The sequence below is a fragment of the Gavialis gangeticus genome, unplaced genomic scaffold (genome assembly GCF_001723915.1).
Source record: "Gavialis gangeticus isolate Ggan-Ray unplaced genomic scaffold, GavGan_comp1, whole genome shotgun sequence".
NCBI classification, from domain to species: Eukaryota; Metazoa; Chordata; order Crocodylia; family Gavialidae; genus Gavialis; species Gavialis gangeticus.
In genome coordinates, this window is record NW_017728993.1 from 66,557,959 (window position 1) to 66,574,536 (window position 16,578).

The 16,578-nt window shown below is 38.6% G+C and overlaps 1 protein-coding gene across 2 annotated transcripts in view; it reads right to left on the reverse strand.

Annotated features, from left to right (window-relative positions):
* The window catches only part of KIFAP3 (kinesin associated protein 3), a 136,494-nt gene that overhangs the window by 31,628 nt on the left and 88,288 nt on the right, over nt 1-16,578 (reverse strand). The window contains exons 18-20 of one of the 2 annotated variants that reach the window (XM_019501907.1): nt 14,237-14,426; nt 9,460-9,559; nt 8,723-8,768 (exon numbers count right to left, since the gene is read on the reverse strand). In XM_019501907.1, coding sequence (XP_019357452.1) covers nt 8,738-8,768; nt 9,460-9,559; nt 14,237-14,426 — 321 coding nt within the window. In that variant the 3' untranslated portion in view covers nt 8,723-8,737. Of the gene's footprint in view, nt 1-8,722; nt 8,769-9,459; nt 9,560-14,236; nt 14,427-16,578 lie in introns of those variants that run through there. The other variant, XM_019501906.1, reaches the window with a different exon arrangement.

The following is a 16,578-nucleotide window of genomic DNA, read 5'->3' on the forward strand; positions in this document are numbered from 1 at the left end:
AACTAAAGCTCATTGAATGAGCTTTAGTTCAAGTGCCCCTGCTGCCATTTTGAAGCGCAAGATGCTGAATATATGAAATGTTGCAGGCTCTTTAAATAGAGTGGCTTCCAAAAGGTGCCCTAAATGTCTATGAACTCATTTTTCTATAATACCAATACATATCCATAGGGCTTTTCTACATAGGAACCCGATTGCATTAGGTCATGATGCCATGAAAAAAAATGTTCTTTTTGCCTAAACAGCACCAAACCAGTTAGTGGTGAGACTTTGGGCACAGCACAGGCACCCCCCACCCCTTACCCTGGGGAAGTCCCAGGGCACACAAGTGCACAAGGATCCTTGAAAGTTCAGGAGCCTAGTATTTAAAAGGCAGTAGCAAGGTTCAACATCATAACATGATGGTTTGGTCCAATCTGCACTGGTAAAATCAAACTGTTATAACATGATCAGAGTACTATTATCAATTTCTGTACATGTGGCTTTGTAAACGAGCCCTAAAATCTGTATCCAGCACTACAACAACAATAAATTAATCAATAACTGAATCCCACAGCTAAAAGATCCCACGTACAAATGAAAGTGTTTTGAATCGTGTCATTCTGGCATGATCCACTGTTCACAGAAATCAAAGAAACTTCCTATCAGCTTTTCAGGAACCATAATCTGAACCCTGACATTAAGCCAGGTTCTAGTCTGTTGTTGGCACTTTCTAGGTACAAGGTAAACTGTAATGTTACGTGCATTTACAACACCCACTCAGACCTTGGGGAACATAAAACTGGATCATAAACTTTGCAAAGCCTCTTGACCCCACACAGCTACATTAATAAAAAGAAACATGTAGATGGTAACATAAAGAATTAAAGAGATAAGTATATTTTAATTTTGTAGCAGTAGAGATTTTTTTTTTTTTTTTAGATTAAAACCTTTTTCTTTCAGAAACTTCATAGCTCCTAAGCCCTTTTTCTTGTTTATTTCAGTGGAATTTACAATTTGCTAATACTGATGTGTGATAAACTAATAAAACCTGGTTACAAAGTTATAGGCCCAATATACTAATAAAACCTAATTCAATTCTCCTTGGGAAATGCAAAATGAATAGTGCCCAAATAGCAGAAATACAATCTCTCTCCCCTGAATACTTTTCAAGGACAAAAAAAAAAAAAATGCAACTTTTTTACAAAGTTTAAATGATGCAAAAAGAAGAAGAGAAAAAGAAAACGAAAAAAAGGAGAGAAGAAAATGCAACTGCTGGAAATCTAACAAAACATCATAATGGTACTCTATCAGTGTAAAATCAGGTATCAACAACAACATACAACCCTCAATTTTTCTATCAATAGTTAAAAGAGATTTTTAAAGCATTAAACAAATAGCCTCAAATCTCACCCCTAAGCCTAATAAATATGTTCTGCCCCATTTTACAGGTGGGAAAATAAAGGCACAGAGAACTTTTGTGAATTGTTAAGGTCCTCAATGTTCTCATCCTGGTTCTGCTACACCTCCTGGCCCCAATCCCAATTTTAATCATAGGATCATCCCCTTCCCATTTTACAGTTACGGACCCCCTCTCTTCCATGTGCTAAAGGAGGCTTTGATTAATGAAATAACCAGTCTAAAATACAAGATCCCTCAAAATCAAAAGCAACAATGCAAAGACAGAGGTAATTTTTATATTTGCTTTCTATGTCAATACTTTTAGCAATTTGACACAATCTTGCTCAGAAATTCATGTCAGGATGTCCTTATGTGTTTAGTGTTGGCTTCAGTCTGCTCCCAGTGAAATGAGTAACACTTTTATCAGTGATTTCAATGGGAGTAGATGGAGGTCAGGGCATAGCACTTCTGAAAATGTCACTTAAAATCTCCTGTGGATTAATGGAATAATTTAATAGATCCTGAAGGCCAAAACAGACCATCAGATCACCTATCACAGACTATCAGATCCTGCATAACAGACCAAAGTGCTTCACCCAGTAATTTTTGGACCACCTTGCCCCTCTCTTTCCCCTGCTCCCCCCTAAAAAAAGTGCATTCCTGATCTTTAGAACATCTCCTTGAATTCAAATCCACCCACAGTTATGGCCTCTGTTATTCCTAATGTACAATGATGAATAGGATACATTAGACTTCCACTACTCTAGCCCTGGCTTTAGATCTGGTATGGCCCACAAGTGAGAACACACACTTGTTAATCTTAGGGATATTCTCTTTTAGGACCCACAGCCAGGCAGGTCAGCAAGTATACAGGAAAATCCATTAGAGGTAATTAGCTTTGCTTGCCCACATTAAATCCATATGTGGCCTTCACTTTCAGAAATAATCTGCAACCTTCCATCCAGATGCTGCATAGGTAGGAAGTAAAGGCCCAAAGTTTTTTTTAAAGAAACAAAAATGAACCAATCACCCAAAAAAAGCACAACTAAAGAGTCAGTGCCTCAGAAGATGAGCTATAAAAACAGAATACAAGACCACCTGAAAAAAGATTATTCTCACTCAAACCCCTCCAACTGTGGATTCTCCTGCTTCAAAAACAGATTCTGTAGGATTCACAGACTGAATCCTTTGTTGAGGCCAACTACAAGCAGGGGTGGAGCCAGGATTTCCTAGCGGTTGCATCCCATGCTCCCAGCCTCCTCTGTCCCAATCAGTGCAGGGAGATTATACTGCAGGAGCCTCCAGGGACTTTTAAGTTTCAAAGCAAGTGAAAATCCCCACCTCCCTTCCTTTTTGTGCTTAGAGGCACATCTCTTTCACTCCTCTACCCTATCTACCACACCTGCTCCTGTTGAATTTCCTACAGTCCTGGTGGTGGGGAAATACCAGAGCCAGACAGGCTGTGTGGGCTGGGCTCACGTAGGAACAGGGGCAATTTTAACAGTGCAGTAGGAGAGTATTTCCCCACACCCTCCTTGACCAGTCCCCCTGGGGGTAACAAATATCGGGAAAGGGAACCCCCTTCCTTGCTGCCACAGTACTTGACCCAGCTGAACCCAGCCCCTGTGCAGCCCAGCTGGGGTGGGCAGGAGTGGTTCTGGTGCTTTCCCCATCCCTGGGACAGCAGGGAGAACAGCAGAGACAGGTGGGGGAGGGAGGACAGGACATGCCTCTAAGCAGGAAGGGGAAGGGGGTGGCATTTTCACCTGCTTTATGGACTTAAAAATCCCTGGAGGTGCCTGTAGTGAGGTCCAATCCATACCAGCCTCACCACTGCAACCCCTTTGGAACTGCCCCTATAAACTTTAATTAAGTGAATCTTCAATATGCTCCTCAGAAAAGGGAGGCAAAGAGGCTGAGTGTATATCCACACCACAACTACCTGTGTAGGTACACAAATCCAAGCTAGCTGTCATCCAGCTTGGGTACCAAAAGAGCTATACAGACATATGAACAGTATGGGTTATTCAGGCACATGCAGGTGCTGGCTAAAGCCATTGCTCCTACAGCCTCACTGATACTGGTGCCCAAGATGACTATATTAAGACTAGCTCAGGTGTGCCTACATGTGCTTGAGTCGCACTTCCCAGCAGCTGTAGAGAGACAGTCTGAGCAAAGACACTGTAGAGTGGAGGTGGTTCTGGCTCCCCAGTCTCTTTTCAACACGTGTCAAATCTCAATAGATCACAATGATCCACCCAATCAAAAAAAATTCATCTACAGTTCACTGACTTTAAAACTAGTCAATAGCAAAGATGGCCAGCCATGGATTAAGATAAACAGCCACACTATAAAACTGTATTCATTTATTTGTGTGCCAAACCTCACTTTTCTAAGGAAAGATGCTTCAATTAAACCTCTGTTCAAAGGATATACTAATGCACATATTGGAACAGAACATACAGAAACCCTTGTCTCAGTGAAAACTAAGAAAGTTGTGCAACGGCAACTTGCTACCTTGCTATAAATGAGTTACAGGAGGTTGTACTGGAGAAAAGGACATTCCAAAATGTTCTTTTGCAAGAGAAATTGAGAACTTGGTCTAGTTCCAGCATTCCTACTTATTCATCTTTCTAACGTTACAGATAGCTTAGTCAGAGTTCCCAAATTTTCTGTTTACAAGAAAATTGGCACTTACTAAAAACCAAGTTCATACCATTACTTAGGAATAGTCAGGACAGATTAAAAAACTGTCTCTCCTGCAGGAAAAGAAGCCTTCTATGAATATATCCATTATGAAATGCCCAGCCATCACAAATTTTGCCTGCTGTGTTTTAGAAATCAGAAAGTAACCAATCTCCAGACGGTCATTAAAATGCAATTAACAAATATTCCTGAAGACATCTTCTAGCTGATCTCTCCCTGTGTAACTCAGACACTGCTCTGTTACCATGTTAACCAAAGGTGAGGAATTTCTGTTTACTGCAGAAATAACACTTTCATTAGGTATTAAAAGGTATCAGGAACCAGGAGTCATGAATTTGGATTTTAATAATTATTATATGTATTAATTATTATTATATTATTTCAAATCTGTGCCTAATACTCATTTGCTTCTGTAAGATGCTGTAAGGGCCTTAAAGCTGGAAATCTAAATCAGAAAAATCTATTTCTAGGCAATGAAGAAGCCTAAATACAAGCTGTCAAAAACTCCCTCAGTTCAGTGAGACCGATTGCATGCTGCTTCAAAAAACCTTTCTGGAAAATGTATATACAGTATCAATAGTTTTGTCACCCTTTCACTGAATAGCATATTGAAGAACTTTCCTTAATATACCATGCACAATGACATAAGTCCAATTAAAAAATGCCTGTTTAGAGTTTGGAAAACAAGATAGATCTTTAACTCAAGGTCAACAATTCACAAACTCACCTGACAGGTCTTACTTTTATTTGTAGGCTATTCTTACTAAAGGATCATGGTTCACTACAACACAGGCCATAACACTTGCCAAGATGATTATCTGCTTCTTCACTGAGTACCCTGTTGTGTGAATGCAAGTATTGTATAACATTTATTTGCTATGGTGACATAAGTATAACAAATACGGTTCTGTCTTTATGTTCCACCTCTTTTTCCTCCAACCAGATTGGCATTGACATCAACAATGGTTCTGTTTACTGAAACTTCTGGATGGAGTGATGAACAAGGTACCATTGTGAACAAGCCATCAGGCAGCTGAAGCAGTGCTGTGATTTTTAAGCCCACAAGCCCCTATGGGGTCCTTCCCAAAATTTTATACTTTGCACACAGAAGTTGGGCTACCTAGCCCAGCATTTTTGTCTCTGACAGTGGTCAGTACCAGATACTTAAGAGTAAGAAACAAAAAGAGCCTCATAATGGACAGGTTATGTCCTTGAAGTATGACTGTTTACATCCCTTAAAATTTCTTTTTCCAGCCCACTGGAACTGCATATCTTGTTATTCTTCATATTATTACTTGGAGCAATGGTCAAAAAAGTAATGTCTGTCCTATAAATGCCTAATCCATTTTGGACTCCTGCTAAGTTGCTGGCCTGAATTCCTGACCCCCCTACTTGAATTAGACTCCATAATGGCTCTGCAGCCTTGGCACTGACCAGGACAAGGCCCAGACCACAGGAGATGAGCACTGGGAGGTAAGTCACTTTTTTTTTTTTTTTTTTTTTTTTGTAGCTGTTTTTCTGTTGGGTTGTGCATATTCGACAGTCCCAAAGGCTTTGCTGAGGCTGGGACAGCTGCAGCCTTGAACCTAGCTTTGACTGGAGGGTCCCATTTGTGTTTTCCTATACTACACTAGTGAAAACACGGATGATATTCCAGAAGTAGAATATGTCCTTATCTCTTAGTTAAATGAATGCCTATTTGTCTCTGCTTTCTCCATGCAGCATGATAAGTGTAATGATTTAATATAAGGAAGCTGGTGCTGGCTGGGTCTCTTGATGCAGGCTTTATCAGGAACAACTTACAGTGGAAATTTGAAGCAGCTTGAGCCCAGTTATGCTCAGTTGCACCCATTTAAAAGCATAGTGGGTTCATTTTGTTGACCAAAAACTCCTTCACATCTAGTGCAACTATGGGCAATCATGACTCATGTAACACCAAGAGTAAATTTTTTTCCTTTGCAAATATCCAAACCAATTGGATCTACTACTCTCAAGCAACTACCTAACTTACTTTGAAAACATTTTGGGGGGAAAAAGGGAGGTCCCTTTTTGGTCTGCCTGAATAATGTACATAAACTGCAAGTTTCTTCTCTTTTTGGCTATGGTAGGAAATACCTCAGGTAAAATGAAAATTCTATGCATATCAATATTTTCTTTCATACTGCAACAGAAAGAAGAATGGATGACTGAATTCTTCCAAGCCAAGTGGCAGCAACTCAATATTAAGGCAGTCCCCTTGTTTCAACTTTCAAAAGATGCTCTCAGTTTTCATAGACACAAACTTATCTCAGAACCCCACTACCAAATAAACACTTGCTCCTATTACAGAACATTAAGTCAAATGTAAAAGCCTAAACCAAGAGAAGGTAGCATAACAAACAGAAAAATACCGGAGGCAAACAGACTCCAAGCACACAGAAATATGCACCAACTCAGCAGTCAGCCATTCCTTCTTCTAGTAACTAACATTATCTACTAGCTAATAAGTTATATAGGAAATGATGATGGTCTAATTCTTCTTTTTTTTTTTTTTAAATAAGCTTGTGAAAACTTGATCTAATTAATAATAGAAAACCAAACCAGTTTTATAACAAAACTGCTGATTTATTAAAAACTGGGACTGGTTTAAAAATAATCCTTCCCATAAGGTTCTTGTTAGCTTTAAAATGTAAGCATAAAAATACCCTCAAATTATCTTTTGGTATGGATGAAATCTACATTATAATACATAAAAAGAACCCCGACTTTCTGCTATTATATTTAATTAGCTTCTCTAGCAAGAACGGCTTTACCTTCCAACACCAGTTCAGAATTGGAGAGGTAGAAGGGCTTGAATCTCCAAACTCATGGGACTGGCAATTCCGCTGCTCATGCCTTGGAGCACTAATGCATTTTACATTAGCTCTAAGCATCAGGAAATCCTGGCTTCTGGCGCCAAGAAGTTCAAAACGGTAATGATACACGTCTGAAAACTGGGATTCACTGTCCAACTGCCGGTGTCTATTCTATCAAACAACCCAGTCTCTCTGTGTTGCAAATGCGACAGAACAGTTGCAACAGTACATGCTGTTTCCAATTAGGTTGTCTCCTTGTATCACAGATAATTCCATGGCGATAATAGCAAAAAAGCACTCCCAGAAACAGAATTCTAATTGGAAATCTCAGCTTATTTATCTGGGCTCTGCACAAGGTTAGGTACCAAGTTTTGCTATTTGTATTTGCCCTTTTCATTTAAGTGGGCCTCTAAGCTTAAATGCCTTGCAGTTGGTTACAAGGAAGTTCTACAAATATTTATTTTTATTTTAAAAACATACTCAATGTATTTTACCATTCATTTTAGCTGGAGGAAAATCAGATTTAAAAAAAAAAAAATCTTACAAATACATATCTTTAAAGACGAGCTTGAAATTCAATGTTCAAGAGGTTGGCAGTCTACCATAGTATTAGCTCATGGATGGCCAAACTTTCCTTAACCGAGGGCCTCATTGGCAAACCAACAGTATCTTGCTGGAGCTACTCTTATTTTACTGAAAACAATGCAGACTGCAACCTGCTTCTTTAGCAGAACTGTACAGCCTCTGGGGACTATGTATCCCTATAACGCTACATCTAGATCCTGGCTGATCAAGGTTAGTGCATGCTGGAACCTGTCAACCCTATTAACTACACCTTTATATTGAAAGTGAAGGGCAGCTGCAAGCCACACATTACAGTTCCAAAGAGCTGCATTTAACTCACCTACCTCTCCTTCCACTTCTCTAACACAAGCGTGCTTCAATAAGCAAGCTATGTATTTAAAAGTAAATAAGCAACATGACGTCAGATGGTCTACTAGAAGGAATTTCATTTTTTTTTAAAATACATTTTTAAAGATGGCACCCATTATTAAGAGCAATTATGCAAACTAATCTTAGCAGGGTCATGCTTTGGAAGCTGTTTAAGTTTCAATCCATACTGGGAATACCTGTCCAGTCAAAATGTAAGGAAGAGGTTGGCACAGAAATGTGATGCTCCTTAAAGAGCAGCATCAACCCCCCGACATGCAAAACTTCAGGTGTGAAGGTATACAGCAGGCTGAAGGAAATTAAAAAGAACAAGCTTTCTAAAAGATTCTGCTTTTTCTCTAAGGTTTCGCTTAGCAATTCTCTTTTGCTTCTCAGTGCATGATTTTAGATAAACAAGATTAGATCACCTCCCTGTCCAACATACTATCTTATCTTCTGATCCCTTTTAGGTATGGAAAACAAACCAACTCCACATATTGTATTGAGCCAACTATGAAAACATGGAGGAGGAAAGAATTCTTTTTCTGACCCTTACATAAAGTTGTTGGGAGCTATTCACACTTTATATATGTATTTACTAAAGCTATTAATAGTTGAAACAATCCTGTTCCTTTGAAGAATTAATTCAACCACAGTGCTGGGCACATTTTGATAATTTCTAATGGAACTGAATTCTGTAGGTTGATCATTTAGCATGCGAAACCTTTACTTTTATTGGAGACACACCATCCATACCCATCTATCATAATTAGGCATATGTATTCCACACACAATACAGCATTTCTTAAACCCTACAAAAGCCATAGATGATGGAAATGGAATCCTGTTCTCTGAAATGGGAGCATTCCAATTTGACCTTGGGAGAGAAGTCAGTCCAGAGATGCAAGCTGGAACAGCTTGCTAAAATTCAGAGGAAGAGAGGTTGTTGATTAGAAGGTCAATTAAAGGAAACATCTCCCATACATCCAGAAATCACCCAATCAAGCCAAAAAGCAGACATATTTCACTCCTTAGTCAGATTTTCAAAGGAAATACCATCAGTACTCAAGCTGGGAGTTTGCTGGGAAGATTTTTAAAAAATAATAAAATAAATCAGGAAATAATATTGGCAGCTGAGAAACATATATTTTAACAGTGTAAGAATACTGGAAATAATTCTGCTAGTTAATCAAAATCCCAAGTGTCTATTTAGACATTTCCAAACAATAATGCCTGAATAATGTTTGAATAATTGTCTGAACATGCAATTAGTTGTGTGTTCTAGTTTTCTATTCTATTTTATTGCCTTTGGAATGCTATCAAAAACATTCTGCGTACGTTAATGTGTTAAAAAACAAGTCTAGTTCAAATGGCAGACTAGATTTTCCAGCATGAAGAAACACCATGAATTTTTATAGCAGTTTTATGGAAATCATATTTCTCAATATAAATCACTCACCTAAGTATACTTTTAGAATGTAAGCCTATTAAAGCTTATAGCAGAAAAAAAAGATTATTAGGAGTTGAAAAATGCAAATTAAGCAGCAACAAAAAAAAAAAACAGAATTAGCAACATCCTGATTATGTAAACACTTTCCGAAAAGTGATTTACCCGCTGGAGAAGGGATGTTGCCCAACTAGATCTCCATTCTGAAGATGATAATCACTGAAAAAATCTGGACTCACTGCTCCATCAGGGGGCACCAGGCCATCTAGAAAGAGAACACAGACACTGAAGTTAAAAGCAAGATGTGTTTTAGAGGTAAGAGAAAAGTGGGTAACAGGTGCTGCTTTATCTTAGGCACTCTCCATATAGTGCTCTGCATTAGTATAGGGATCAATGACAAGGCCACCTTCAGATAGAAATAGAGGCTTGCTGAGGCCCTCACCAGACTCAGCAATTTATAGCCCAATACCCCTCCCCTGTAATGAGTCACAAATGTGAGCCAAGTTTCTCACACCTTTGCCAGCAGGAGAAACAGTGACAGACAAGGCCTGATCCCATTCCTGTTCACTCCATCACAGCACCAAAACCAATGAAACTAAAAGAGGCAACCATTAACCTCCAGGTTGGTGGAATAAAATGAAACAGCAACAAAAGACTTGATTCTTCAGCCTGTACACTGTTACCACTGTCTTAAGCTAATTAAACCAAGAGAAGGCAACTTCACAATCTTGTTTTCCCCATCTTCCTGGAAGTTTAACATCTTGTAAGGTTAGCCTAGGTAGAAAATAGTTTTCATGATAGGCTCATGGGCAGCTTGAGGAAATGGACACAGTAATTTAGCTTAAACTAATTTTCCTTTGTTACTTTTACATTCACCACTCACATAAGTAGGTGCATATATCTGTAAAGTTACCAGGATCCCTTAAAGGAATTATGGTCTTATTTGGTTAACAGGAGAGATCAGGAATTCATGAGCTTAACTCTCATCTGTGTTACACTAATGTAAATCTAAAGTAACTCCACTGAAGAAAGGACCTAAGCTCCAGATTTTTTTCAGTGTAATGATAGCACAGTTTAGCTCCATCTGTATTCATATATTCATGGCATATTAGTTGTTAATAAGGGAACAATTGACTTGGTAAAAATTGCCAGTCTTTATTAGATAAAATAACGATACTTATGCTAAACTATGTAATAATAAAACCTAACTAAAGAAATGTTTTGAAGTCCTCCTTGGTTTCTAGAGGAGAGGATATACCAATTTAAAAAAAAAAGGGCAGAACAGATGCCTTCTGACAGATACTTTAATAGTTTAACAGAAGATAGAAAGAGATTCATAATTACTAGGAAGTAACAAATGCCATTCCACTTTAAAGAAAGTGAGATAAGATTCAGAGTATCACAGGCCACTTAGCTTAACCTCTGTGGTTTCAGAACTACTAAAGCTGCCTGTGCAGGAAGCAGTGGAAAGCAACTTACAGACACAGGAGCTTAAAGATGACAACTGGGGCATTCAAACAAATCTCTCCTTTTCTTACAAATTTACCTGATGTTGTTTTGAAGATAATATAGTGACAAATGATAAAAGGAATAGAACTGATACATCTAGATTTCCAAGAGACATTTGATAAGGTGCTACAGAGATTCATTTAGGAGAAAACAGCTCATGGGAAAGTGATGGAATACAATATAACAGATTGTAAATGAAAAGTACTAGCCATGATCAGACATATATTTTAAGTGTAAGAAAAAGCATAGGGTGTACAGCTAGTTGTACACATGTGTGTACAGCGTGCAAGAAAATAGCATCTGATAAGCAAGCATTCCAACATAAATATATAATCCTTTCAGCACTGTTCAGCCAGGGGAAAAATGTGCTATATGAGAACAGGACAACTCAAAAGGAAAACAAAATTTTTAATGAGCTGTAGTAATATTTTCCTGTTTTCCCATCTGAACTATTGTTTAAGCAAAAATTGAAATGGAAAACAAGCATCTTTGCACTGAAACAATTTTCTGATTTAAATAGGCAAATTAAATAGTTTAATATTTTAAACAATTTTATATCATGGTTTTTATCTGAAAACAGGGATGGTAAAGTATCACAACTACAAACCATTTCTTAGTATCAATGGAAAAGCATTATATTTTTAACCCTGAAGCTGGAGTAACCTGAATCAACTGTACTAACATTCAAACCATAAAGCTCAGAGTTCTGGCCAACAAACCCATGACTTTTACAGGAAAATAAAAGCACATGGAAAGCGTCAGTCACATAGAATACTATTGCAGTTAATAGGCATCTGTTGATAAATTGGGGATGTGTATTTCCAATATAGAGACGACCTGGAACTCATGAAAAATTTTTTAGATTCTGCCAATTGATTGATTTAGGTTTAAACATTTGTGTGAAGCAGCTTGGGGTAGCACAGTAATAGCAACCCATCATGCCATTAGTGAATTGAAGAATTCTGACTAGTCAAGAGAAAAGATCTATATTGAACTTCAACCAATCAGGGAGCAGGACACCCTGAAAAAGTATACTGTACTTGCATAAATAAAAGGGTTTCTGACTGGATGAAACGTTGTACTTTTACACCTAAGAATAAATAATGGCCTGTCCTGAAGGAATCCAAATGACTAAAAAAAAAAAAAATATTCCAGTTGGTATAATAATCCATAGTTTTTTCAAAGCTATGGCATGTCCCCACTGGCCACATTTCAAAAGTATAAATCTAATGGAGCCCAAAAACACACTATTGCTGGCACTTGGTAGAAGAAAACTGCAAAGTGAATCTGTACTTTAAATATAAATCACTGACTTTTATACCTTTTAAAAACAGAAAGACTTCTCAGACATCTGTAGAATATATCACTGGGAATCTGCCCCTCCTTCCCTGGTCAAATATCAATTCCAACACAAAAATCTTTGTCCAAATAATGTTAAGTCTATAACACTACTGATTAAAAGACAGGAAATTCAAAGGTACTGGTGACACACTCCATCCCTAACCCACACTACTCGGAAAAAGAAGTGGTTCAGAGAAACAAGGAAACTCTGGAAAGAAGAGACTACAACAGGAACCTTTTCACATTTTTTACTCAAAGTGCAAAAAAGCTCCACTGTTATAAGAACCCTGTGCTACATTTGAACTGCTGAAGGTGTTAGTCTTGTAGGCTTAGTACAATCAAATAGAAAGAGTCCAGAAGAACAAAATATATCCAAGTATGACTATTGTTGTGGCTGACGCACAATAGTACATCTGTAAATAAGGACACTTAAGTGTCGATACACTTTGCAGAGTAACTAGAACAAGGGCATTGGGAGCTTCATGTTTATTCTCTCTCAGTGACTCATAATAATGTTGACCAGTTTACAGTACAAAAGGTTTGGGGGGGGGGAGAGGGGGTTATACCACAATTCTTTTAAATTTTTCTTGTGTTCTGAAATTGAGCTTTCTGACTCATACATTGTTAACAAAAGACTGGATATTTATATGGAAAATAAGAATATAACCAGACCCAACATTAAAGATTAGGAAAACCATGCATACATATACTCCACCAAGAGTTTTGGAAAAGATATAAACTGTCAAGCCTCAGAGCATAAATTCAGCCTCTCACTTAATTTGTGTTAAAGAAATTTATCCTGTAGGCAAGTTGTTCTATAATTGCCTCCTGAAGAGTATATCATACCTTCAACTGAAGTTGCTGGCAAGAACCAGCAATGGAGAAAAGATACTGGACTGGATTCAGCATTCATTCAAAATGGCAGGTCCCATGTTCCTAACTAAACTGTGATAGCAACATCTGGAACAATGTACAAGACGGAACAGAATCCATCTCCTAATACCCCATTGCTATGTATTACTAATATGAGTAAAAACATAAACTACACGTGTAGACACTCTGACTCCAAATACACACAGACACCAAAGTCTAATAAGTAATATGGTGCCACTTTTTAATAAATGGTTTGGTTGTGTCAAAAAAGGAGGTTCCAAAGTTAAAAAGATAGATATTTTTCAAGTGAGGTGCTGGAGAAGAAACTCTAAAAAGGGAGATCACAAGACTGCCTAGATATCTATTCTCTGTCTATGGCTTTCATACTGAGTAAGTCATAAGCTGATATTTCTAGCTGGCAGTAAAGCAGACTCCATTAGCAATTTGCAAGTCCAGCTGGGTTCTGTGTCTTACATCACCTTTTGTAACAAGTATTCCAGACTTGGAACTTAACAGACGCACAAGAAAATCCAGCTTCAACTCCCTTAGCTGTATTACTCTGAAAGGCTCATAGGGACAGAAAATAGGTTTGGTTTTCACTTGAAAAGCAAGCAAAGTATAAACAAAAAAAGCAAGTATAAAGCATAAGAACAAGATAATTTTATGCAGCATTTATGATCCAGCTAAAGTAGACTGATATTTCTTGAAGGATCTATTGAATTTCCATGAGCTCTAGAACACTTTTAAAGTGAAGGGTGCACTGCAGTCTCTCATTAACGTAATATAATGCTAGAGCAGCGATTCTCAACTTTTTTTAGACTCAAGGCACCCTTCATTTAAGCTCAATGGATTCCTCAAAAAATGCCAGGTCTTAGTATTCACTTGTTTTTCCACCATGGAAAAATTATACAGAATTTTTTCTGTTGCGAAGAACTCAAGAAAGACAACAAATCAAAATGCTTTTAATGTTATGGATGTGTATTTGAAATCTCTGGGTTTGTCTTGTGACTCATGTTTGCATATCTAACAATGCTAACATTGCTTGAAAGAATCTCAAAGCAGCCTAGGGTGCTGCGGCACCTTGTGAGAATCACTGTGCTAGTGAGACAGATCCCTACTTGTAATTAGCATAGTTTCAGTCAAGGATCAGCTGAGGATCTGCTCTCACATACCAATATTACAGTGCCAGGTAGTTACTGAATACATACTATTATCTCACCTGAATTGTAGTAAAGGTCAGGTCTTTCTAAAATATCCCCTTCATGGATGTAGGGCTCAATACGGTCATCCCCATACAAGTACTGCTCGCTATCATCCATCTGCCGACTCTCCACCATCTCCAGCCACTGAGAATTGTGCCATCGGAATTTCTCACTCTGAATCTTCTTAGCCCATTCTTCATCATATTCCTGTTAAAAATGCCATTAAGGTTTTGAGGTCACACACGGGAAATCTATTTGGTTTTTGTGGATAAATGCAAGAGAATTTTTGTCTGGGGAAAGATGCAAGTTTGATGGCCTCGAAGACCAAAATCCTCTATTTCATTATACAGTGCTTTGAACAGGTAAAATATGTTGTAAGGACTGAACAGTATTATTTTATTTACCCAATAACAGAAGTTTACCTCATGGCTCCTGAACACTAGGGAGGAGGGAGAGAGTTCCATTTCCAGCCTTAATGGACATGTGAACAAACAGCCAATTACCGCTCATCTTAAATGGAATTTTGCAATTGTTTTATATATATGTATGTGCGTATGTATAAAAATATATACACACGCGGAAAATTTATACATTTGTTATCATTTTCCAAGTCTAGAATCTAATTTTTTGTGGGTCATCTTAAATTTGTCCCTATCATTGCTCTGTGCTTCCTCCCCCTGGCCAGAGCAGGGCCCTGACTGGAGCTGGAGCTACAAGGGGAAGGCAAATGGCAGCAGCAGGGGAAGGGTAGGTGGGGAGCAGACGGGGGCAGGGCAGGGGCAGTGGCTGTGGCTCAGCTGAGGCCACCACTCCTGCCCTTTGTATTTAAATCTAAGACTACAGGCTTTCCCCCCACCTCCACACTGAATGTGGGGGGAAACCTTGTCTTTGATTCGAGGAAATACAGTGTTGGGTCAGTAACTACAATGGTGACTGGAGCCAGTTACTGTACTAAGAAACAGAAAAGCTCAAAAGATTGTGATAAAATTTACCAATATTTATTTTGCTCCACAAAATTTCATCAATTGATGTTTTGGTTAGACTCTAAGGAGATGCAACTCAAGTTCAAAACTTCAAGTTGCATTGTATCTTTGTACAATCACTTCCTATTATTTAGTACCATGAAATGTAATGCGACACTAGAAGATAAACCCAAGACACAAAATATGGGTCCAAAAGCAAACTTTTTCAGTGTTTTGGATGAATCTGTATCTAGGATTTTGGTTTAGCCATTTATGGAAATGAAGGGCAGGTATGAAATCTAGAATCAACCAAAACTCTTTCAAAGTTTGGAGAGTTCTGATCATGAGTTAAGATGTATCTCTGGATTACAGAACAGAAAACAGAAAAGCTTAATTTCTCACTACTTCTATGATTCCCAAAACTGGATCTATAATAGCATCAGAAAGACGTGGCATAACTGCGAGACAGATTTGATGCAGACTCTAAGCTGGTACAAAACTGTATACATCTTTCCCTATAGTAAAATGCAAAATTTACAATGCAATTTGAATATCAATGTGTTTGTGGTCACTTTTCAGTGGTGAGCCACATTTAATCTTCCTAATGCCAATAGAAAAAGAGGTTTCAAGCTTCTAGCCTCATGAAACACCTTTGGGCATTACCAGAGCCAACTACCACATCTGTGGACAGATATAAAGCACAGAGTAAATGATAAGCAGTTGTTAATATCCATTTTCTTGGGGACTGTAAACTGGAGCACAGATTTGCCAATAGAAAATAAAATACTACACAACGCCAATTTTTCTCCAAATGGAGAAACAAATCCCAAGAGGCCTTCTTCACATCCTATTGGTATGCCTACAGTACTAAGAAAAAAAAGTTTGTTAAATGAATTTGGCTAACTCAGGATAAAACAGTGGTGAAAATGAGACACTAACTCAAATGACCTTAAGTTAAACATCTGGTTGCCCATAAGATTGAATTCAAGCAAGCTGTTAAACCAACCTAATCTCCAAATTATTTCACACACACTGGTATTAACCTAGGTTAGCTCTCACTTCCTGGGCCTGATTCACTATCCTCAGTAGCTACGGGGTCAGTCCCTAAGAGCAGGATTCAAATTACAATTTGACTCTTGGGGGGGGAGGGGGCATCCTGCAAAAACAAGTTGGCCAGGGTTAGGGCTGTGCACACAGGTCCCCACCAGTACTGCAGGGCTGGGGCCAGCCAGAAGGAGCCGCCACCGCCTGGGCTGCTTAGAAAGGTGAGGGGCAGGCCCAAGGTTCTGAGTGCTGGTGCACGGGCTCTGGGCTGTTGTGGCGGCGGGGGGGGGGAAGGATTGCTGACCAGCCTGTGGGGTGGTTCTCATTTCTTATGGGGGGGGGGGGGGGGCACA